At 46.3% G+C, this 25981-nt stretch overlaps 1 protein-coding gene and 1 long non-coding RNA gene across 3 annotated transcripts in view; one reads left to right on the top strand and one right to left on the bottom strand.

Moving 5' to 3' along the window:
- Positions 1 to 1266: 1266 nt before the first annotated feature.
- Positions 1267 to 3356, top strand: LOC137441092 (uncharacterized). Of its 2 annotated transcripts, none has more exons than XR_010987329.1 (3): positions 1267 to 1566; positions 1935 to 2005; positions 2912 to 3356. It is a non-coding gene; the product is annotated as an uncharacterized lncRNA (long non-coding RNA). The 2 variants fall into 2 exon arrangements; XR_010987330.1 differs by having other exon boundaries at positions 1935 to 2015.
- Positions 3224 to 25981, bottom strand: part of SATB2 (SATB homeobox 2) — a 139331-nt gene continuing 116573 nt past the window's right edge. Inside the window, exon 11 of the mRNA XM_068137944.1 lies at positions 3224 to 6342. Within this exon, the coding sequence (XP_067994045.1) occupies positions 5887 to 6342 (456 nt within the window). The 3' untranslated portion in view covers positions 3224 to 5886. The remainder of the gene's footprint in view (positions 6343 to 25981) is intronic.

Raw genomic sequence — 25981 nt, 5'->3', positions numbered from 1 at the left:
GGCAGCCCCAGTGGCTCCAGAGCCGGGTGGACCCACCGCGGCCTGAGGAGCAACGGGACGGCTGAGGCCTGTGGTGACAGGGTTGCGATGGCGGTGGACGGGCAGGCGCTGCAAACAGTGGGCTTGCCTCTTGACGATGGATTGTTTAGGTGCAACACTGTCACCTCGGGATCTGGCAGCCACAGACGGCCGTAGTGGGACAGGGCTGAGCTGGCTTAGCCTGGTGAGGCTCAGCTGTCTATGAATGTGATGGGTGCTGGGTGGCCGCAGGTCAGGAAGGGACATTGGGTGGGGGAAGCTAAATGAAAGGACAATGTTCACAAAGAACAAATGATGCTAAATGGCTTGTGAAAACAGATCCATTAAGCGAATTATATTCTGCAACAGCACTTAAATAGAGGAGAAAAATAGCCTTTAAATACAACAGAGGAGACTTACCAACAGCCGGACCCTGTGGTGAAGGACTTAATTTACTGGTCATCTGCTACGCCGTGTCCCTTGCCTCAGTTCAAGATAATTCCTCTCCTTGGAGCGAGGAAAAGTCCTTCTTCAGTACCTGGGACTTTCACCCAGAAGGGAAAGGCCTAACAAAAATCAAAACCAGGAAGGGAAAGCCAGACAAATTCCCCTTAGAATGTGGTACAGATTTAGCAGGGAGAGAAACCACCATTCAAACAAACTACTGAGGGCAACAGTAAATGTTCTGGCTCCTGAGGCCTTCAAATCAAGACCAGACCCTTTCTGAAGGGTAAGTGACATCACTGCTCTTAAGAAGAACTGCCTGTAGATCGAGAAACTAACACGAGACAGTGTGGATGACTCTTGCCTTAAGCAGGCAGTGCCTCAGGCAGAGCCCGTGGTGGCAGGGCTGGGGCGCAGTATGCCCAATATGCGTGCAGGACCGTGGAAGAGGTGAGCAGCTCAGCAGCAGGGCAGCCTTTCACACAGCCAGACCAGCACCAGCTCAACGTGTGAGCCTCACCTTGCCTTTCACACCGCCAGACCAGCCAGGGTATCGACAGCCACAGCTCCCTAGTACAACGTGCGAGCTTCACCTTGCCATTCGCCGCCTTTATTCCCCGGGCTCTAGTGAACCACACCCACCAGCCGGTGAGGACCAGCAGCTGGCCACCAGCAACGCAAAACTGTGCGGGGAAGGGAAAGCCTGCAGAGATCTGCGCTTGAACTGCTGCTGCTTCTCCCTCGCCACTGCCACGTTTTTGCCCGAGGTGGGGCTGACTCACCCGCAGCACGCTCTCCGGCTGGCAAACTCCCCGCCGGCTGCGCTGCAGCCAAGGAGTGAGCGCAGGCAGGTTTCCTGCCACCGCCGTGAGAAGAGGCTTCCACACTCTGAACTGTCTGTGAGCAGGAAGAAGGGGATCTTGGCAGGGACTCCAGAGCCGCCTCTTCCCATCCCTGCTTCCATGAAGTTTTTTCAGAGGTTTCAAGGGTGGCCTGCATTTGTTGCTCCCTGTTGGCTTTGTCACACTGCCTGCTCCCAAAGTCTCAGGCTGCCAGCATGTCTCCCCTGGATGACTTGGCTCGTGTTATTTTGTGTTAAAACCGGTATGTTTTTTTAATGGCTATAAATAAGTTAAAGCCGCATCTTTAATTAATCACTGCTCTTCATATTGTAAGTGGAGATTTTTTTGTAATGACTCGTTTATGATTTTAAGATGCCATTTGCTCGCTGTCAGATGTATCTAGCTTTATCCCTCCATCTTTAGCAGGCTCAGGACACAAACAAAATCTCATCAATGAAGGACTGTAATCCGTTTAGTCTAGAGCAAATAACTGGTTACTAAGTAAGTGGGAGGAGATCGAGGGGATACTTTTATCTAAGCAACAATGAACTTCAGGCAATAAAGCAGTGTGTTCAGAATCCTAAAAACATTTTAAACTAATCTTAAAATGTTTATTTTTCCCTCACACAGGTTTGAAATTGGAAATACATACGTCTGGACGCCTGCAAGATGAACAACAAATCGGAGCAGCATCATGCAAAGTACAGAGAAGTAGAGGCATTAATAGAAATATTTCTGCTACAGTAGCTATTAAATGTTTGGGTTTTTTTTTTACAGTTTGGAATAAGAACCCATATGTTTATAGGAATTCCCCACCTCCCCAAATGTGTGTGTGTCCTTCTCTAAGCATTCTTTAGATGCACGCAGACAGCATGTGTAAAATTGTCTGTGAAGTGAGAGTGCTTCTTGTTTCGTGACCCATGGGACAGGCAGAAAAGGACACCCAGTTCAGCACCATCAGCATCTTCACAACCTGCCCAGTGTCTCCCCCTCCATACCCATGAGAACCTGGCCTTCCTGCCCTGTGCATCGGGGCTGTGCCTGCAGGTCAGAGCAGAAGTGGCTTGCAGTGCCAGGCTCCAGGTGCTCTCAGTTACTGCCCTTTCCTGACACAAGCAGGAAACTGAAGTGACAAGCAGGTGACTGGATATCCAAAAATGTGGTTATTCCCCGCTCCCTTATGTTTTTTCACAAGGGAGTGGGGAGGTATTTTATAGAGGATATGAAAAAGCTATGAAAAGAAGAACTGTTGCACTGGAACTACAAAAAAGGTAAAAACAGCTTTAAAAACTTGCTCTACCTTCATTCCTAGACATCTCAAGCCTGCCATGCAGTGTATGATCTGTCAGCTAGGACTGAATCCAGGCACTCACCGCTTTGTTAGCTTAAGAATTTTGAGCAGTTTTTTCCATTTATTTGTATTCTCCCCCAAAATCATTTCACACATTGCTCAGATACATCAGTCCTTCCGGCATTCCTCTAGACACTCAGTAGGATGCCATGCTATAAATATAATAAAGCCTTTTATTATGTCCATTAACCATGGACATGTGTGCTCCAAAAGTTTCCTGACACGCAGTCATTTGTGGCTTTTTAATTATAAACAGGGAAAAAAAACAACCCAACAACTCTACCAGCAGACTGGCAGACTGGAATTGGATCTCTCTGTGTGTGGAGTGTGTTTTCCAATGGGCTGACGACACCCACACCCTTCTCCCAATCCCACTGGAGCCTCTCTGCCTCTCTACAAGAGAAGCCAGTGACACAGCGGATCATCAGTCCTGGGTGGTGCAGATCTGTCACCTGTGCTGGCCCTGGGGCTTCTGCAGGTTTCCATCTCCTTTTTCAACGTGCACACACACCCATGGACCTTGTTCCACCTGAACTCAGCCGAGGGAAAAAAAGAAAGGCACAGTGAATTACTTGACAAATTAAGTCATATTTATTGAATGCGTTTTATTTCAACAACCAAAAAAATTCTAACAGCCTAACAATGCACATAAGTTAAAAATTAATTATCACTTAGTGATAACGAAGATAAAGTTGATTTACATGGGGGGGGGAGGAAAGAAGAAGAAGAAGAAAACATTTACAATATGTTAATCCTTATTCACATTGTTGATACCGCAATAAAACACAATTATTTTTTTGATTTTTTTTCTCTTTTTTTTTTCCTTGTCTCACAAAAAAAAACCAAACCAAAAAGGGCGGAAAATTGTGCTTTGTTAAGAGGCACTACAAGAAAAGTTTCTTTCTCCAAATAGATATTATATGATGGATATTGAATAAATAGGCAATATATGCATTGCAATTCGCAAAGTTCTGGCAAGACCACAGGCTTAAAATGCCCACAGATTCACTTAGAACCACTGCAAAATTGGCAGTGAAATTGAAAATAAAAAGGCAAGACTCAGCGTTGAAAAAATACCTAATAAAATTTTTGGTTGAAGTGTAAAAGATACCAAATGTCGATGCCATCATCAGATAACAGCCTCACACAGCATGGCAAAGCTCAGCTTCCTTTCACGTGTATGGAGTGATTTCATCTACGGGAGAAGACGACGGTTCCGAAAGAGCAGCTCCGAGAGAAACATGAAGCAGCAACCACCGAAATTCTGATTAAAGCTGCAGCACACTATAGAAATGAAGGATGAGGAGCAGAAGTAAGCAACCCACCAGCGTTTCGCAAAGGCATGTGGAATTTATGCAGAGATACTCTTGTGGTTCAAACATTAGTTCTGAAAAAATCCCTTAAAAAACCCAGAGGTTACTGAGCAGCTAGAATTAGCTTGTATTGCAACGTCTTCTCCCTGTAGAGCGTCTGTTCGGAGGAACTATCTACACGCAGAGGTTTGTGTTCCCTTCCTAACTCCTACCATTTATACCTCTCAAATATATAAATAGTATTAACAGTTATAGTACATTGCCTGGTGTAGTAAACAGAAATGAACGTTCAGAGTGATATTGCGTGAGGTCTTTGTCGAGGTCACACGAAAAGCCCATGTGAAAAACGGAAGAAAAAGCCAAAAGCCTTGTTGGTCCATTATGACTGCAGTTTGAGCAGGGGTCTGAACTCAGTCCAGCTGAAGGGCAGCGAGGGTGAGGTCTGGGAAAGCACTGCACAAAGCGAGAAGCAAACACTCCCTGCTGTCCCTTCCAATGTGACGCCCCAACAAGCGTGACGCGACAGCAGAGTGCAGCGTTAGTGCTGGGCCACGGAATCGGCCTGTGCTAGCTCTGCCTTATGCCAGGGGGCTGTGAGCTGGCTCACTGCAAGGCACCTGGGGAAGGCATGGGGAGCCCAGGATGCACCACACCACGGATTTGATGCACAAGAGCTGGGCTGGACACACTGCACTGCACTAGCATGAACCTGGCATGGACAGAGCCCAGCTGAAAAAGCAGCATGATGCAGGTGGGCCAGAAGTCAGCATCCCAACCCTACCTCCACCAGCAATTTACCCGCACAGGGCTGCTGAGTCTGTGGCACTTTGTGTCCCCATGTAGCTTTACGTGAGTGTGTGTGTTTCACCTCTGTACAAACAAAACAACGAGGAGGAAGCTTGTAAATGTGAAGGTCTGAAACAGAGAACAGGCAAATAAAATCCACAGTAAAATGTGGTTTGTTGTATGAATTCCATACCTCAAAACTCAACACGTTACCTTTCTTCTCTTTCTGTAACCACCTCGTTAATGGACAAGTCTTCTCTGCACTGAACTTCAGTTCTAGTAATTCTGAATCCCATGAAACTCCATCTGTCCACTGAAAAGGACTGTCTGCAGAGTGGAACCTGCCGTATCCTTTTAAGTGTGCACTGTGGTTAATGTACTTTAACTCACTAGCTCTCTTTTTAAGGTGCCCTGACTTGTTTTTCCATTTTCTCTTTTTTTTTTTTTTTTTTTCTCCTTCTTTTCTTTTTTTGGCAGTGTTGATTTATGTCTTTAAATACATACCTAAAAAAATTACCCATTGAGTTGCCAGATAGGAAGCCATATAATAATGAAACAAAACAAAACAAAAAATCAGGGATAAACATAGAAAATAAATAGGAATTCAAAAATAGTCACCACACCCTGAGAGCAGGTGGCAGTTTATCAAAGAGCCAAAGCAACTCATTGTGAAGTGGTTTTAATACATAAACAAGTCTCATCGTTAAGGAACTCGTTTCACAGTCTGTACTTCCAGGTTGTCAAGTTCCGTCCCATGCAATTTATATATATATATATATATATATATATTATGTAAATATATATATACACACAAAGTTGTCAGTTTTCCTTCATTGATCCCATAGGACTTTTCCTTCCCCTTTACTTGCTGGCTGTCCCTCTCACAAGTGCAAGGCTATCGAAGGCATAATCCTGTGTGACTGCAATGCGTACTTCAGCCAAACGTAGGAGTGTCCCACGGGAGCGTCTGTGCCGAGGCGATGGCTGATGGGGCAATGCTGAACTCGTTCGGTTTGCACATGGACCGTGTGCAGCGGCAACAAACAAACAGAAAGGGAAAAAAGAAAACAACTAAAAACGGGAACAGAAAATCCGTGGATCGATGTATTGCTTCCTGCGCCCTTGTCTCGCATTATCTCTGGTCAACGTCGGCAGGAGCTGCCTTGCTTTTGTCGGGGTTCTCCTCCTCAGGCTCCACTTTGTACATTTCCTCAGAGCCCTCCTCGCTGTCATTCTCCTCCGACTCCGTCAGCAGCTCCTCATCCTTGTACTCTGCCACATCGACCACCGTTCCCAAATGCTCTTTTAGCTTCCCGTGGTGCTTTACATGGTAACGCTGGTTCTGGAAGAATTTGATGATGGTGTGTTTAGGGAGATCCAGCTGAGCAGAGAGGGTATGGATGGCTTCCTGGTCAGGGTAGAGACCCACATCGTGGATAAAGCTTTGAAGAATACCTAGAGCTTCCAAGGAGATCTTGGTACGGGACCTTGGCTTTTTGGCACAACTGTCCTCAGCAGGTGGAGGAGGAGCCTCTTCTCTTGGTGGCGAGTTCTCCTTTGCAGGCTGGGACTGCTGTCTGTGCAACACCTACAAGGTCAAACAGACACAGACTTCATGGACACGCTGACTCGCTTGGTGCCTGAGCTAAGGGCATTGTACAGCTTTGGGTAGAAGGCTTTGGTGAAGGCAAGGACTCACTAATATCGATTTCTGTTACCTTCCTCACCTATTAGACAGCTGCATGAGTAACTACAGGCTGAAAGAAGAAAGGCATAGAAAAGGTAAAACAGATATCAAACCAGTGAAGGTGCTACTTTATAATGAACAATAACTTGGCATTTAAATCCATCACAGTTGCTTTACAGAGGGAAAAGTTAACACTAGAAGTGCAGAGTTTTGTGAAAAAGACATCACAGTCATTTCAGCCACCCCACACTGCTGCCTTTAGCGTCTCTTGAACAGATCTCTCCGTATTACATCTTCATTAATTTATCTAGTTAAGGGGTTCTGAGTCAGGTGATTATTTCCCTCCATCCCGAGAAGCCCTCTGGGCAAACACACTTTTCAGTCCCGTAACAGATTTTCACCAGCAGCATCTCCTCTTTGGCTAATTTAAATAAGCACAAAGCACACACAGCTCTTCATGTTACTTAAAAGTAACTAAGAAAGGGCCTTGTGCAGCCTTTGTTCCAGGGGAAAAATACCTGCTCTGTGTTGTTCAAAATAGAGGAGCTCCAGATGCTTGCTTTAAACCAGTTCTGTACACGAGAGATTAACGACAAAAATCCCCTCCAGGACTGGGGGCTGGATTTGCCCAGAGGTTCCTTCAGATGCAGGGAAATAATTATTAGAACTCAACGCTCCAGAGCTAACAAAATCAATATGAGTAAATATTTCCTTCCTCAAGTAAGAGGGAATTCAGGCTTTTCACCCAAGAAGAAAACGTCTTTGCTGCAAACTGTAACATCCAGAAAATCAACCTGACATGAAAGCTCTCTAAAGGGAAAAAAAAAATAAGGATAAGTAACAAAAATGTGCTGAGAACTGTCATAGCCTGGTGACAGGCACACTCCTGGCAGGAGCACTGAGAGCAGCAGAACTGGGATCGCTGACACAAGCCAAGGACACAGCCCCATGAATGTGCCACACAGCCCTTACCAACATACTCTCCCATCCTGTGCCCTCTGCTCCTGTCCCCTGACAGGGCAAGGCCCATAGCAGCCAAAAAATCCCAGTGGATTTACTCGCAGAAGCAAACTGCCAGGGGATTTACAGACAGCGTCACTGAGTAGCATCACTGATCAGAAGCTGGATCCAAGCAGCAGCTAACGGAGATAGGAATGCGTCCAGGAAGAGCGTGAATTACTCAGCTCGTTCCTGCTAGAGCTGGAAGTGGCTTTTTTTTCCCTTTTCAGCTGACAAATAGCATGAGAAACGATCCAGCCTGAAAAACGTTACAAGGCTTCCAATCAAATATAATGATGAAAAAAACCCAACAATACAGGATCAGCAGCAGTAAAATGTTTAATTTGAAAGAGATGAAGAGATGCCTACAGCATGTATAAAGCAATCAACCAAAGAGAGGGCTTGGGGAAGAAGGGGAAGTAAATAATTTTGCTTAACCCTTCCTCTTCTGGAGTGACCTCTCCACCTGGTCACGACTCGGGTTGAAAAAGACTGTGCTTCATTTCCTTTGCTCTTTTCCTAAGTGATACAAAACCCTAAAGCTACTCTCACAAGGGGTAAATCTCCTTATTTCCCTGACTGCAGGGGACTCACTCTAGTAGCACAGGACTAGTGACACTCAGAGGATTCAGCAGCAGCACAACACTACCCCTGTATGAAGAGCTGGACAAAGACACAGAGTAGCCCTCAGGTTTAGGCTGTGATGGGTTTGTGTTTCCTCCTGAGAACACAGGCTGCTGATTACAAGAGAACACACTTTCAATGGGAAACGGATTGGCTGCTGAGGCACACCACGCACTATGAAATCTGAATGGCCTTTCTCTACATGCTCTGAACCAAATTTGTAAACCATGCTGCTGGATTGGGGCAATTTACTTACTCCACATCCAGCTCTGCAAGCCACAGCCTTGCAGAGGAACTAACCATTTCTGGCAGTTTCAGATTTTCAGGTTTTGAGTCATTATGATGCTCTTCCATTGGCTTCACATGCTGCCTGAACGCTGCAGGCCCTCACAGGGCACTTTGGATTTGGGTCAGTCCTGCTCTGTTTCTGTACTGCAAAGAAGGAAACCCCACTGATGTCCCATGATTTAGATACAGGATACAGTGCATTTTTCCAGCACAAATAAACCCAAAATGATGGTCTGACTGAGGATGAAACACCACACATACAGTGGGCTGCAGAGAGGAGGAGTAAAAGTGATGGCCATGCTCAGCTCTCCTTCCAGGCTCAGGAGGGTGTTCATCTCAGCATATGTGCGCAGTGTTCCCCTTTGCACTCTCCCCTTCATTCCCTTCCCCACCACTCCCAGCCCACAGGTGGGGCAGCCTTCTCCTCCTCCAAAGGCACCACCATCTGGAGCTGACTTCCCTTCCCCAGCTTCGCTTCTCCCTGTCTCCCCATCTACTTCCAAATCAAATGTGAAGATAGATATTTCCTTCCATGCCCACAGGACTCATTTCCTCCATCCTTTCAAGAGATTTCATTTTTAACTTCTACAGCCATGGCTACCTTCTCAAGTATTTCAGAACAGAGCAGCTTTGGAGGATGGTACTTTAGGAAGGTTGGCTCAGGTAGGCTTTAATCTTACAGCTACACTCATTTTATCCAACAACATGAACCAGGTCTGACAGAAAACTTGCAAGAAAACAAGTATGATGGAAGTTGACTTCAAAAGATAAAGTGACTGGTCTTAAATGGTACTGTACTGAAATATGATTTGAAGGCCACAATGAAAACCAGCTGGAAGCCATGTGTAAAATATAATAGTAGATGCCTACAGGGAAGGAAGTGAGATATTGAATGATTAAGTTTAGGAGAGTATATAATGTAGTGTATCATTACGGGGGTGATCAGGATTACTGGTAATAAACTAAGGGTTTGTGGTCTTTCTAAAATCCAAAGCCAAAGTTACTGGGGGAAGGGATCACTGCACTGTTTGACACGTACCTGCTCCTGAGGTCTTGGGGCTGGAGAGATCTGCCTTGGGCAGGCTGGGACAGCAGAGTTCCCACATGGAGGAGAGGTAAGCAAACCCAAACCAAATGACGAACGTCATGGAACTGCCATCTGTGTCTGCTCTCTATTTAATTTTGGCTGAATTCACTCTCCCACTGATCTTTGTTTCCATTTCCCCCCACTGTCTATCTAGGATCAGACATGTGAGAATGGTGAGTGGCTAAGGGGAGCTGAGCAGGCCACACACATGCACTTGGGCACTAACCCCAGCGAGGCACTGGCTGACGGTGCTTGCTCCATGAAGTGTCACCTCTTGTTGGCTGAACAGCCATTGCAGCAGGTTATAAACAGGAACTGCAGCTCTATGTTGGAATCCTAAGCTCTGTGCTTTGGTAATAAGGTCATTTTCTTCGCTTTGCAGTTAGGATTAGTCATGTGGGCTCCTTTCCAATGTGTTTAGCTGAGATGACAATGTGCCCCTTAGCATGAATAATGCCAAAAATGGTACATTCCTGGAAAACAGGACTCTGCATTTGCAACAGAGACTGCCCTGAAGAGCCACCACCTTCCTCCATGCACAGACAGCATGAACACTAACAGGCACCTCTAGTGATGGCCACTATCAGTCCTCACCAAATCCAACAAGTAGAGAAGTTCAATGGCTTGGTCTTCCCTTCACCCTTCCCTTCAGCAGAGGAGAGTTAGATTGGACATTGTGAAAACTTTCTTCAACAAATGGGTGACCAAGCCCTGGAACAAGCTGCCCAGAGCAGTGATGGAGTTCCCATCCCTGCAGGAATTGAAAAGCCATGTAGATGTGGTGTGAGGGACATGGTTTAGTGGTTACCTGGCAGTAGTGCCTTAATGGTTGGACTTAAAGGTCTTCTCTAACCAAAATAATTCTGTCATTCTATTCTCTGTGATGGAAAGGGGTCTTGCCTTTTAGTTTTCCTTTGCATTTCCACTGCTCTCATAGCCAGCCATAACACTGCATCACCACAAGAACCTTAATACCAAAGAGAACACAATTTTAGCCTGCTTATGGAGCCCAAAATAACAGGCAGAGCGAATGCACACACATCACAAAATGGAAGTTCCGTACCTATGTTTGGTACATCTGATATCTCTTCAAGAATTCAAGCCTAGTCAGTAGGATTTGTCACCAGCCTGACCCAGTGCAAACAGATTCACTGCGTACTTCATGTAAGCAACCCTGCTGGAAAAGGTTATTCCCAATGACCAGTTGAAATCAAAGGCAGTGTGGAGGACAAGCTCAGACAAGGCCTTTGGCTGCACTTCACTGGGACCAGAAGCTGGAATGTGCAACACTTCACCTCTGCAAGCTGAGAGCACCCAGGCAGTGCTTAGCTGCCATGTTAAGAGTTTACTTCAGAGACAGCCCCTATTACCTTGCAAAGAAATCTTGAAGCTAGAGGAAGCACTGTCCCTCTTAGAGATCTTACAGGAATAACCTGTCAAGGATTATCTACTTGAAGAGCCTCATGCTCCCTACCCTCAGCTCCTCTTTCTAAACACACAGAATGTGCAAAAGGAGAGCACAGTGAGCTGCTGCAACAAACAGGCTTGTGCCCCACCCCAGCCTCCCAGTCCACATCTCACAGGGGTAAGGGCATTAATTAGACACAATCACTGTGCCAAGGCCCTTTACAGGTTCCCCAGGAATGTCTGTTGGAGAACCTGCAGCAGAAGTTACAATTTGCACCTGCGTCCATTTCTTTCCTCTTAAAAAATGCAGTTGTTAGGCTAATCCTTGGGGTTTTTTTCCCTTGCAAAAATACCTTCATTTGGGTAAACACTGCAGTGCTGGTCGCAGCTCCAAAGGAAGTGTTTTCTTTGGGCGCCTTCTCACAGCGGTGATTTCACACTCTGACACCATAAAGCTGTGTTAAAGACTGTGGTTTAGTTGCCTTGCTTTTCTTGGATTATACAGTATCCTAAGGTCAAAGCTCAGGAAAATCCAAAACTGTTATTAAAAAAGAAAAAGTATCTATGAAGTGATGACAAATTGCAGACTACAGGTGTTAGATTACATTTTGACTCCAGGCAGGTTTAATATACTTTAGTTTCCTTTTTACAATTGCCCTTAGCAGGTACTGTTATCGGTAAGGGATTTAAAAAAAATATATGGTACTCAATAAAAGAAGACCGTGCCAAGAGAAATCAATACCACCGTGCAAAATGCTAGGAAGTCTGACATGGATAAATATGTTCACGTTCATCTAACTCCAGCCTGAGCTTCTCTTCATTTTGTAGCTCGAGTGCTAACCGCATACCCCATGCATCCTCTACTGCAGCTTGGAAATTGCTTCACAGGAGGAAACAGCATTATTAGTGGTGATTAGAGTCTGTGTTTGTGGAGCTGATGTACCCCGGCTCGTGCAAGCCAGTCCAAATTGGCCAGCCAGTGCTGGTGGCTACAGCATCTTGTAACCCAGCAGCCTTGGTCCTGTTCAGCTGCAAAGACAAAGCAGGAACACAGGAATCGCCCAAACATCCAGACTTTCCCTATCCCACTCCAGCTGCTACTGACCACTACTGCAGCCAGAATGTCACACCAGACAAACCCTGCGTCCTAAACCCCTCAGCTGTGAGGTACAAGTCACTCTCTCAGCTATACAGAAGGGGAATTAGAGAGAACTGTGAGGAGAGAAATTAATTCCATGGGGGACCCAAAGTCAAAGGCGAGTTTGGTTTCCAGGCTGGAATGCAAGCGAGTTGAAGTGATTCATTTCAACATCTTTGCAGCACGCTCGCCACATGCTTCCCTTTGCGGCAGTCGCGTGGCTTTAGGGCAGGAAATAGGCAGTGATCTGAAAACACGGCGAGACATGAACAAACACCCAGGCTCTGAACAGCTGCCCCAGCCCTTAGTTCTTCTCTAGGACCAGGCTGGCAGAAGTGGCCCAAAAGGTGACAAAAAAAAAAAGTGACCAGGAAGAAAATCACCAACCAACACCTGACAGACTTTCAGCTGTGCATTGCTTTTCCCCTTCCACACAAAGTGATAAACCTGAGCATTTAGCAAACCATAATTAATGTTGACTTGAGGGCAGGGGGAAGGTGTCCACACACACACACACACCCCAAGCACACACTGCTCCCATTAATGCTAACAGGAGCTTAGCACGCATCAAAGAGCAAATACACCACAGAACACTTTTAAGAGCTATCATCACTGGAGACAGAATATAAATTACAGCCTGATTACACAGCACTGCTGAGAGGCTGCACGTGCAGCACAGGTCACAGCCACAACTGCAGGTGACCAGGTGACTTCTGGACAGATCTAACATTACTGCAAAACATCTGGGCAGAGGAATCCATCCTTCTCTTGGCTCTCCTCTCAAGATGCCATGGCACTGCTGTCTGCACAGTTGTTTGAAGAATGTTTACAAATCAGTTTGACAAAGAGAAAAAAAACCCTCTGCCATCACTTGACCACAATCATGATCTTATTCTTCAGTAATGCGTGGTTTATTTCCCTCTCCCGATCTCCGTTAATGGACAGCACGTGCCTACACAATAGCCACTATTTTGTCTGCCTAATGTTAAAAGAATAAATCACAGCCCTCTGACAAGGCAGAGCAGTGTCCCGGTGTGTCCTGGGGTAGCTGCTTTCCCTCCAACACCCATTCAGCTCTCCCCACAAGGGCACAGGCACTGCTTCCCTTGCTGCATTGCCTAGAACTGGCTGATTTTATAGGGAGGCAGAAACGAGCTCATGCTGACAGAGGCCAGCAGACTGGCTCTGGATACCCCCTCTTTGGCTGCTTTCAGCCAGCCACGCAGGTTCCCTGCACAGTGACTGTGGCCGGCGGTGAATAGCCCTCTCCCAAATGCCCTGCTGCAGCGGGGAGGGCTGCCCACAGCTAGGACTCAGCTGGCAGGTGGAGCTGGCACGTACCTGCTGTACAAACACCCACCAGGCCGGGTTTGCTCTGGCTCCTGCTGGCACAAACCAGGGCACTGGTGACAGAGGCCGCTGCCGCCAGGAAGCATTGCACAATGCCGAGGCAGACTCTCTCCTGAAGGCATCAGTGATGGATGGCTCCATTGTCTGTGGATGGGGCATGGCCAGCACAGCTGGCACTGGGCTGGCTTGCTGCGGCCACAGGCAGGCAGGACACTGCTGCCCTTGAAGAGACCATGAAAGCCTCTTTTGCATGTAACCGGTGGTGGTAAAACCAACTTCCCCTCCAAGGGAAAAAGCAGTAGCTCTGTAAAAGTTGACACTGCCCTTATGCACAGCGATGCTAACCAGAATCCCACTGCAGTGGGACTTACAACATCTGTGTGCACACCGAGGGCCACCAAGACCTGGTTAATGCTTATCTTCTTCCAAACAAGTCCATGAACTTCATGGGCCTCTGGCTGCCCCTTTCTGTGCTTTCTCTATTCTGGCTTGGCTCTCTGGGGTGCTATGGCATGCAGAGCCCTGCTTGGCACGTTCCAAGTAGAGTCTGAGCATGGTTGTAGCTGGAGAGAGGATCTGTCAAAGACTTTGGGTTGATTCTGAGTTTCCCCCATCCCAACTGTAACTAATCCTAATGAGGAGCTGGCAGAATGCCACAGGACCAAAGAAAGCAACAAAAAGCTTTTTGGTTTGCCTTTCTGCAGACAAAATACTTCTGGTATCCTCTGTGTTGTCTCGTTTAATTAACACAATACATGTTCTCCTTCTCTTTTGAATACCAGAAGACTATTCATGGGCAGCATGAGCAAGATCTTTCCTGACAATCTCCCAACCTGGAGCCACACTTAAGGTCTGACCCCTAAACACAGTGGAATGAACAGCACCACTATAATCACACTGTTCCCAGTGCTGGGAGTGAGCACTGCATTATTTCAGGCAGGGTATGTTTGGGTTAGATGCTGGATTCTCGTGTGTGGGGGTAATTATTTGTCCCATTGAAGGGCTATTTGGGGTTCCAGGAATACCCAGCTGTACTGCTGATTTTTACAGTGGGGGTAGTTAGGAGTCAGGGGAACCTGACTGTTATGGTTAGTGAAAATAGTAGATTTCTGCTGATAAAACACTACTCAGCATGTTTTTTGCTTTCTAGATGTAACCACCAATGCACTTAATAACAGGACTTGAGCAAACTGGACTGTGTGAATCAAACACATAAAAGTCTAAACATTCCTTTTTTTAGAAAGCAAGTCTTGAAAAGTGCATTATAATCAACTACCAGGGTAAAAGCAAAATAGCCAGCACTGCCACACACCCAACTGGCAGCATGTGCTTTATTATACCCTGAGTTTCAAACTGGGTAAATAAAAATCAAGTGACCAAAGTACAGCCTCCTGCACACATCAGGGTACTGAGGAGAGGAAAACTCCAAGAATCAGCTCTGAAATCTTTTGTCTTCCTCACTGCACTGTGGAGAAGGTGGGCAGGTCCAGAAGACTGAGGAAGGTACACAGGTATTACTGTTCCTTGTGTCCCACAGCTCTGATCTGCATCTATTTGAAAGATCTAGGATGTTTTACAGAAAGTAAACAGCACCTGCAGTTAATATTCACACCACTAGAGAATATGCAGGTGGGGAAAAAGGGGCATTCCTTATAAACCAGTTTGACATCTGGCCAGTGAGGCACCACTAGAATGAAGCAGAGGATGACACTATTAACACCCTGGGATCCATCCCTGGTTCTGCACTACCAGCTGTGGGGAGCTCCACGGACAGCTCAACCCTGGCTGGCTATGAACACACAGCAAGAAGCTCACACTTCACAGGAGCCTGCAGCCAGTGTAGGTCTGTCTGCAGGGAACCCCAGGCTTTTCCTAGAAATGCAAAACACCATTTGAGATTTCATTATGATAGAATCATGTGGCATTTCTCAGTCAAAATTCATTCTTCTGGGCAACAATGTCAACTGAGTGACATCAAAGCACTGCCTAAATGAAGCTGGTTCTGCCAAGCTGTTTGCCTGCAGTGGCAGGGGGTGGATATTCTGACAAAGTTCAAGCAGTTGTTCAGGCATTTGTTGCTGAACAGCATATTCTGCTTGCTTTTATTCAGAACAACTTTTGCTCTTGAAATTTGTGCTAGTTTCCCTTCAAGTATGACATTGCTGTAAACTGCCACAAACCTTTTCATTTTTTTTTAAACTGAGAATAGTAATTTTAAAGGCACCAACAGATTTTGTTTTGGTTTTCCTTTCAGTATTACACAAAAGTGAGTAACCTTTAAAAATCAGCTCAGGCCCTTCTATGGCTCCAGGCTGTACCACCCAAGGAACAGCAGCTCACAGCCATCTCTTTACCCACTTCACCCTGAAATATACAAAGGGTTGCACTGATGGGAGCCCTGAAAGAATGAAATATAATGCAGTTTATAAAAGGAGCTGGATGGGAATCTCTCCTAGCTCAAAATCCAATAAAGCTTATGATTTTTATTGCATGTGGGAGTCCTTTGGTCTATTCAATACCGATTAGCAGCTTGGTCAGTCTGATAAACCAGAAAGTGCTTTTGAATGTATTCTGGCCAGAGACACCCAGGAGCAACGCATGTGTGCTGCAGCTGATAGGCCTGGGGACACACATGGACCTTGAGATTTCTTCCTTGGTTCTGTGCCATGGTTTTATTCCACTGACTCCAGGCCTTGCTCATCTTTGAATCTTCCCGGAATCACAGAATGACAGGGATTGGAAGGGACTGTTAGAGACCATCTAGTCCAAGCCCCCTGCCAATGCAGGACCACCTAGGGCAAGTCACACAGGATCGCATTCAGCTGGGGTTTGAGACTCCAGAGAAGACTCCACAACCTCTCTGGGCAGCCTGTTCTGGTGCTCTGTCACCCTCACATTTAAGAAGTGTCTCCTTGTGTTGAGGTGGAACCTCCTGTGTTCTAGCTTATGCCTATAGTTCCTTGTCCTATCACTGGGCACCACCAAATAGAGCCTGGCACCCTCATCTTGACACCCACCCCTCAGATATTTCTAGATGTTGATAAGATCTCTTCTCATTCTTCTCTTCTCCAGACTAACCAGCCCCATATCTTTCAGGCTTCCTTCACAAGAGGGATGTTCCAGTCCTCCCATCATCCTCATAGCTTTCTGTTGGACACTCTCCAGCAGATGCCTGTCTCTCTTGAGCAGGAGAGCCCAAAACTGGACATGGGGAGGCATTATCTGATAACTATTCCCCCTCACCCTTCCAACACACATGAACCCCAAAAATTTACAACCTGCTTTAGAGTTCTGGGCTGGACTTCAGTGGGCCTCAGGCCAGAGCAACACAGCAATCTCACTCCTGATTTTAAACAAGGGAACACCAGGAGTAACTTCACTTACAGTCAGCAATGCCTCCTTGGTGCTCATCAGGCCATTGAAAAGACATAAGCAGTTTGATGCAGGGAGACAAAGACAACCACAGAAATGAATCAAAACCAGGGTAAAATTAGAGATTAAAAGTAATAATGCTCCTTTCAGCAAACCACAGTCTGAATACATGGTAAGTGGTTAAAAGGCACTATCACTGCAAGATCTAGCGACGAAAAGAAGTCTGCTGACTGCCTGCAGTGTCAGCTGAAGTTGCTGTGGTGCAGGAGCATTTCCCTTGCAGGGCAGCGTTCCCAGACCCATCTGCAGCAACTGGGGGCTGCCACAGCTGACCCTCCCCAGTCTTGCTGAAGAAAAACACCCACACTCCAAGGCAGCAGCTGGAGAGAAAGGAAGAAAAGCCCAGGCGTGGCAGACCTGCTAGAAGAGAGCTAGAAGAGAGCTCCCCAGACCAGCAGATGGTTTCCAGTTGGTCAGAGCCAGTGTCTGCTTGTTCCCTGCCTGCTTGCCTTTGTAGCTTATCTAGATCCCATCAAGATCTGCAGTCTGAAAAACAGTAGAATGGCTAAGCACAGAAATTAGGGAAACTAAGTACAAATTAGCCTTGGTTTGCACTTGTGCAGGTGAACAGGGGAATCTCTGGGGATGACTGCAGCAGTGCCAGCCCCCAGCCCACACAGCCACCCCACACCGTGACACAGCTTGCCTGCAGAGGCTGGGTCAGGTCCTCTTTATGCTAGGGGGGGCACCAAACCTGTGCCTAACTCTACCCAAAATGCCCTGGGAAACAGCTCAGCTGCTTTGGAGATAACCCTGATGCTGGTTTACATCCTGACTGCTTTAACCCTAGTGCCAGTGCCTGGTGCAAACCAGCTCCACGGTGCATCCTGCCTTTGCTGATGGCCCTCTGGGGTGGGGGGTGCTGGCACACACCAGCACCTACTGATGAGCTATGTACAGCTCTGAGCAGGAGCTGGCTCTTGCAGTGCTGTGCACTGGGGTCAGGCACAATCCCACCAGCAGTCTAAGCACAGGCCACCATATGGAACAGGCACTCTCAAATGAAAGCCCCAAAGCCAGACGAGATCTGAGCAAAGGACAGTTTCACTTAAAGGAAATCTCTGAGGTCAAGCAGCAATTAACTGAAAGGTTCTGATTGAATCTGCTATCGACTGGCTCCCAGCAGCCAGCCTCCTGTGTCGGATACCTTCTGGGCTGTCTAGGTGCCAAGACATTAAACTGTCAATAATCTATTAATACAAAACAGCTCCTCCCACCATGCTCCCCCCTCCCCCCCCACCCCCCAAATACTCTCAGGCTAAGGAACTGCGCTAAAATGATGGGAATTCAGGAAGTGAAATGGAAATGAGCTTTTGACAGTATTTCTTTGCTTGGTTTCAGATGAAAGTACAGCAGCATCCATGAACAATATAACACGTAGTCTATAACTACATGGGGGAAAAAAAATTGTGCTAAAAAAAACCCACCCAACCCAGCCATGATTGAGACCATACCCTGAAATCTGGCTTTCTTTCCCAAGCCATCTTTAAACAGTCTAAGTTAGATTTAATTAACAATTTACAACAAGGAGAGAGAAGTTATTTAAAGAGAGGCCTACAGGTCCTTAACATTCGGTGTCTGGGAAACAGTTGTATGTAAAGAAGGGGGGGAAGAAAAAAAGTTTTAATGAATTTAATAGGGAAAAGCACTTTAATTAAATGCTGTCAAAGAGGATTGTATTAATGACTGCACACAAAGGAATTTAAAGCCAGCCAAGTATATTTAGCAAATAGGAAGTAGGCTTTCAGAGGCTGCAACTATTTATGTTTCTGCCATTGCAATGCATCTAGGAGCTGGCGCTGCCAATTGTGAGCGGTTACGTTATTAGATATGATTTTATTTATTATGGATTATTAAAATTTCAAATGCTGCAGGGAATGCATTATTTCCCTTCCAAAATGAAAGAACAAAGATATTTCCTGCTTGTTCAGTGAGAGGAAATAAATAATAAATAATAATAATAACTTAGCACTTAACTAGTGAAGTGCTGTCCAGACAGATGTATTTACGAGGCTTCTCGACTTCTGGAATTTTTAGTGCGTCACTTTCTTGCTGCTGCAACTGGATGGATTCAGAGTTGCTACCACAGCTTCCCTCCACACAGCACAGAAAGAAGAGCCAGCTCCTGCTCCTCACAGGCAGGATATAACTCCTTCTTATGCCCTGTGGTAGCACAAAGGACTGCTGCCACCCTCTGTGTGTTTCGCATCTAAAAATTATCAAAATCCACAGAAGTGGAGGGAGGCTGGAACTAGATGGTCTTCAAGGTCCCTTCCAACCCAACCCATTCTGTGGATCTATGAATCTAGGTTACCAGACTAATCTTCTGATCACATTTTTTTCCAGACCTGACCAAGAGACTTAGCATTCACATCAGCCCCCAACAGCCATGGGTCTGCATTTTGCCAGAGTGTGCTCACCCCTCTCAATATCCCTGTGAGGGCACTTGCGGCAGGAAGGAAGGAGGCTCTTCACCATCCCCCCTGCCCTCACGCTTTGGATTCCAGCACAGCACATCCAAAGGGTATGGCCTAATAAGAGCATAACACAGGGCTCCATTCCATAAATTTGAGAAAGAGCAACCAGAAAATTCAAGAGTCAACATTATTTTGTATCCTGATGGTACAAATAGCATCAATCTAAATTTAGTCCAAACTGGAAACCAAGGAATGTTTTTGACACAAAGTTAATGAGATGGCTGGGTCTGTAACATCCAGGCTATGTTCTGTGATTTACCACATCCTTTCTGCCATATGCAATGGTTAATAACCATTTTAGATGCTTTTAACTTCTGAGAGCTCCACCAGAGGCACCTCAGACGTGCCTGTACTCCTTGGTTTCTGAACACAGAGTCCCTCTTATGTTAGGCACCATGATGTGAGCTAGTCCTAAAGTACTGGTTTCAAAATCTGTTCCTTTGTACAAGACTTTTACGTTCTCATTAGGAACATGAAGAAGTGAGTAGAACTGGGGGAAAAGAAACTGGGGAAGAGGCACAAGGGGACATCCACTGCCTTTCACAATGTGAGTAGCATCACAAATGGTGGAGTTCAATTTTCTAAATACATTATCTGATTCTTATTTTAAGACTTTTATTAAAGTCATGTGTGATGTGTGTTGAGAATGTAGCCTTTGTTGTTCCACAGCTAGGGATCTTGCAAACAGCTTTGCTTTGTCTGTGCCAAGATATTTTGGAATATTCTTTGAAACACTGTAAGCATAGATGACTGTGAGGGGGGAAAAAAATAGTGCTACTGTACTTCTGGATAGTGGATGTGTGAGAATAGTGCACACACAGAGAAACACCTCCTTTTTGGTCTGCAGTTCCTGTAGAAGTCCATGCAAATACAGAACACACACAGCATCCTAACGCATCCCTGCACACACTGCAGTGTTGTTTCCCTCCCCATGTCATTTTTGTCCTTGCCTCCCTGCACAGAAAGGCCAGCTGGCTCTGGCTGGGCTCTGACTTTACCCTAAGAGTTCTGTAAGGAGCCTGAGAATCAAGTGTTGCAGATGGCCCATAGCCTATAAACATTTACACATCTCTAAAGCCTGCTGATACCATTTATGTAAAAGTGTGATGGACAGAGAGTAGTTAGGGAGCATTAAAATGAAATTTAAAAGTGCAATATTTGTAACTGCAAACATTTTCAAGCGTAAATGGAGCACAGGCTCAGCTCATGGCTTTGCAACCTTCAGGATTTGCCTGCTGCCAGCTGACAAGCTTCAAAAGTTCTGTGAATTTGAAGAGTACTTTTTCTGTAGATGTTTGCTTATCCTCAACCTACTGCAACTCCATACAACACTTGCAACTCAGCACTTACAGAGAAGGCCAAGACTGGAAGAAATGGGGGATAAAACTGGTCCAGCTGTGTGTGAAACGCAAAGGGGTGAGATGGCAGGGGCCAGAGCCACAGTGATGTAATTTGCCAAAAAGATGACCTACCAGAACAAGACCAACACAAACCACCACGCTGCTGATGAATGCCAAGTCTCTGCAGTGCTAAATCTGCACTTTCACCTTTTAAGTGAAGTTTCTACCTGGAACATCTCTTCAGGGGAGCCAGGGCAGCCTCACACAAGCTGCTGTATGCCTCAAACTGGGCTGCATATCCTGCATGGCAGCACACTTGTCCTGGGCTCCAGGACTGCCTTTACATCTGCTGAAGTGTCTAGTCATGAGGTCTGTGGTTACAGGTTGGACTCGATGATCCTCGAGGTCTCTTCCAACCTTGGTGATACTGTGATACTGTCCTCACAGTCTTCGTTGTAAGAAGCTGGTGAAGAAAAATACCAGCCATGCTCTCAGGGCTCCCTTGCTTAGGAGTCCCATGTCATTCCTGCCCTGTTCTCAGTTGATCCTGGACCAAATGAAAGCTGTCCAGGAGCAGGTGACACTGAGGTGGCTTCACCTCAGGTGTCCAAATAAATGCAGAGAGGACGTACTACTTCAACAAACCTAAATCTGACACCTCAGAAAAAGAATGGAACAATCCCCGTTACTTATCTCCCATTTTTAGGGTTAAATGGAACCACGCTAAGCCTCAACGGATCTCAGAACAGAAGCAGTTTTGCTTGAATTGCAAGTCCACTCCCCACTATCATTTCCAGGGGCATGGCAGGCGTACAGCTAATAAAAAGCAGCAGCACTTCTCAGCCACATGAGATGCCCACACTAAAGATTAACAGCCGAGGAGGCAGGAGGCAGGTTTGGCTGTAGCAGTCAAAGCTTAGCAGCTGCCCACTGCAGTCATGGTAATGCCCATCACTAGAAGCTCTGCCAGACACCTCAGAGTCCAGTGTAAAGGAGTTGCTATCTGATATGCACTTGCAGGTACTGCTGTCTGCAAAGAGAGTCCCTTACCCCCACCAGAGAGCAGACACACACCCACCTGAGAGAAATACAGAGTAAGCAGCACTGGCAATACATGTTGCCTTCAGCTTTAGCACTGCACAGAAATAGGAGTTACACCATTTGAGACTTTTTTTTTCAGTGGTTTTTGAATGGTTTAGGTTGAAAGGAGACACTGAGATTGACTGATTGATTAGAGAGTGAGAATGGAACTCTGGATCACTGATGGAGTCAGACATTCTCCACTCACAAAATGAACAGGCCTGGTTCTGACATGCTTTTTCCCCTGTAGTTCTCAAAGACACAACAAATACTCTAGCTGCAGCCCACTCAAGCCAAAGCTCTGAGCTTTTTCAGTGGAATGAGTAAACCTGCAATATGAACATCTCTACAAATCCACCTCGGCTTGTGGAGTACAAGTTTTCACACCAACCTTGACCACTGCTGTCTTGAGCATACATCACATCCTGCCATGGGTCAGGGAGCTGAGGGGATCAAAGAGCAGTGGGTATCCAGCTGTGGTCTGTCTTCTGGGTGCAGGGAAACCATCAGTAAGCAAAACTATCTGGGTGCAGCTATTAAGAATGAATCACAGGGCACACAAAGAAAAACTGTGTGTCTAGATAAAGCAGTAAGCACCAAAGTCAGAGAGCTAGCACCACTGGGGAAAGTAGGTTTTGTCCAAGTCTCCCAGACAACCCAGCCTGGATTCCCAGTGTGAGGAATCCCCTGCTGTAACCCATACAAACAGGGCAAGAGCTCAGTGGGCACATCATGCCATTAAGCACACCATGTTCCCCTATGGAATAGCAGAGCTTCGCTTCGCTCACCTTCTACGATTGCCCAAGTATTATTAATTAATATTCTTTTTAAAGAAAAGCAGCATTAAGGCTCCCTGTTTTTTCCATTTGCATGTTCTGCTCTGTGTGACCCATGAACCCTACAATGTTGTTTAGAAGCAGATCTTTCATTAGGAAGCACCACTGTGGTGTTCACTCCCCTCCTTATTACTTCTAGAAAGGGAATATGAAATTAGTTTCATTGGACTGCCATCGCCACTTGCCTTGACCCACTTTCACGAGGGCTTCATGTTCTGTGCTTTGGTATTTCATTGCCATTTGTGAAACATTTGTCCCTTTGCATCCCACACCAAATGACAAAATTAGTGTTTCATTTACTTCTGTGGGATGTTGTTTTCTGCACATTTAAAGAGAGACCACAATGTTTGCCGTGAACACACAATACCAAAAGAGCTTTCCTACAGCTTTGTGCTGTGCCTTCTTTATTTACTAGTGTTCCTTCATGATTTATGAGCTGAACTATTGTAAATTGCCAGATTTGTCTAAAACAAAGCTTCTGAGGGAAAAAAAAAAAAAAGAAAAAGGGCAGAGGGACATAATTTTAAAGAAGTGACAGAAGTAGCAGTGTATCAGAAAACGTGTGAAAACCATTCCTGTTTCTTTAAAGTCAACATTTGACTGCTCTTAAATCAGTATGTAGCCAGCAGTGCCTGTTAGCCCAGGCAGAAGAGAGCCCAAGGTCTCCCTGCTCTCTGAGAGGCAGCATGCTGTAGCAGTAGCTCCTTGCTCCACAGAGCCAGGCCTTTTCACCCCAGTGCTCCAGAGGCAGCAGCTTGGTTCATCCTTTTTCCAGCTGAGGCAGGTTTCTCTGCCCTGGCAAATAACAAAGAATTAACACTACATTAAAGTGCCAGGAAATATGCTTATTCTCTGGAGTGGTCACCTTGGACACAGCAGACCAGCAATGGGAGAAGGGAGACATTAGATTTCCTGTGGTTCAGCATGACTGTAATATACATTGAGTCCCTGGCTGGCAGTGGGAAGTGGCTCTGGCACTCCTCAGCATCAGCACTCCAGAAAGGCCCAACATCAGCAAATGGCCTGGGAAGGGTGGAGTTTAGTGAGGGATGGAAAGTAAGACAGGGTACCCTTATCTCTACAGAGCAAGAAGCTGAACGCAGAAGCACGAGGACTACTTGCTGCAAAGTGACTACTGTGCACTCAGTCTGTCCAAGAGATCAACCTGTGGGCCAGGCTAGGCCAAAGGTCAAGTGAGGAGACAATAGGACAAAACTGTAAGGATGCTTCCAGCATATCCTCCACCCTCCAGGAACCTGTGGCTCAGGCACTCCATATATCAGAAATTATGTCCTTGAGGTATCCAGCTAACAACCATCTCACAGGTCCCTTCCCCAGTCCCACAGCAGCACTTTGTGAACACACCACACTGAAGTGCTCCTTAACACCCAAGCCAGCAGCTGTGGCCAGCTCAGCCTGCAGGTCCACAACACATAGATGCCACAGCGTGGATGTTCTGCTCCCAGGCCGGGTAGGAAAATCCGCGCTCCAGCATGTCCATATGGTCACACCCGCTGCCACCAGAGAATGCAGCTCTGTCACAGAGCTCCACAGGCCTCACTTTTTATGGCTCCCCAGCACAATAACAAATAAATCAAGTGTGCAGGGAGGAATTTCTTGTGCACTGAGCTTCCACTATAGAGATTTTTCATTTCGGCAACAGGAAAATATTTGATTAAATGGATTAATACGTGGCTGGTGGGAAAATCTGACGGAAGAGAGAGCCCAAAGCTGAACAGTTGTACTGAACACAGGACAAAGACCTGCCACACAAGAAATAACAATCCCTTAAATATCAAGACCTAAGGTGTGCCCAGTTGATCCTCTACAGCACCACAAAGACTGCCACATTGTGCACACCCTGCTGAGAGAGGACAGAGAGCACACTGGGCACTAGGGTGATCCCTTTACTGAAGGTGTGCCCAACCCTGTAATTGGCCAAAGAACTACACAAAACCCCATCACAATTCAATCCCTGCCATTTCCATGAGGCCATACCAGGGAAAAGGCTTAAATCTGTCTATCCATTATCTTTTGCCTCCCACACCTCTTGTGACAACAGCCAGGATTTCCTTCCAAGTCCTTCAGCCTGACAGGGTGATCCCAGCCCGTAGAGGGCTGGACCGTGGTGGCAGGGAGCTCTGGCAGGCTGTGTGCAAGCTCTCCCAGCCTCACAGCTGGAGGAGCAGGAGCCTGAAGCATCAGACACAAGTTACTATACACATGTCAAACTCACCAGAGCAGAGAGAAAGATGGGGTGGGCATTGAGAGAGCAGAGGTAAGAGCTTCCTGCCTGCTTTGGAGTTAACAGAACTGCACCCACTGTTGTGCACAGTGCTGCAGTTCCTGCCTTCTTTAAAAGACTCTCATCTACAGACCAAGGCTGCAGGTAAGGGCTCGACTTACAGTGCACTTTTCACTAGCAAAACCTGCAAAGTAGGTCAGAGACTGCAGCTTTCAGATGTTTCCGCGCCCTGCTAAAATGCATCCAGGCATCCTGGCAGACATTCTGCACCCACCACTGCTGTGAGAAGAATATGAGAGCTGCTTTCCCACTTGACACTACAGGGGTATTTCAGATAGGCAGAATGTAATTACTCAGCCTGGAGTTCGGCCAGGAGCAGGGCCCAAGACCCCTACCCTTATGTAAAGTGTCACAAAATCTCCAATGACTGCAAGTGTGAGGACCTCAGCTTTATATCTCTGGCTGCTGTCATTGATTCTTCATGGCTAATTACCTAATAGTGACCCTTCCAGCAAAGCCAAACCCCAAACCTTGCTGCTTGAAACAATCCAAGTCCCAGAGACTGAAAACTACACAAAAAATTGCTTGGTGCAGGCTATCCTTTGCCAGTAGGGAGCAGGTGGACAGCAAGCCTCCTGTGTCTTGCACTGGTAGCGTGCCACTCGGAAACCCACTGGGGTTTTTGGATGGGCAAACATAGCTTTAAAACGCAGCACCCCCAAACCACAAGCCTACTGTATCAACTGCAGAGCAGGGTCTCCAGAGTTTTGCTGTATGTAGTTGCCAGCTGGTTCCATTTATTTTTCTTCATTTTTCATATTTTGACTGTAATAAATAATTAATCCATGGCTTTGTAACTTGCTGACAAATACAAATGCATCGCATTCCAACGAGGTGTAACATGTCACTCACAAGAGCCAACCTGCACGATGCAGAAAAGTGATGTGCAGAAGGCTTGGAAAGTAGGCTAATCATCAAGGTCACCCACCAGAGCTCAGGGAAACTTTCTCTTCAGCCTGTCCTTTGGAGGACATTCCTACTTGCTATAGGCAACACAACTGGCTTTGCATGCTCCAATTTAACCAGTTCCAGTTATCTTCGCACACAATTAGCTCAGCCCTTTACCTTTCATAGCTCCTTGCCTCCCAGATCCCACAAATTTTGGGGGAAGGAAGTTGATAGCAGAAAAGACAAGAGTGAACTAGACAATATTTAATCTGGGTGAATCCAATGTGCT

This window comes from Melanerpes formicivorus, unplaced genomic scaffold (genome assembly GCF_026170545.1).
Source record: "Melanerpes formicivorus ecotype bairdi unplaced genomic scaffold, bMelFor1.0.p_v2 SCAF_5, whole genome shotgun sequence".
NCBI classification, from domain to species: domain Eukaryota; kingdom Metazoa; phylum Chordata; class Aves; order Piciformes; family Picidae; genus Melanerpes; species Melanerpes formicivorus.
The sequence above is the reverse complement of the archived record's forward strand: the minus strand, read 5'-3'. Positions and strand labels throughout refer to the sequence as shown.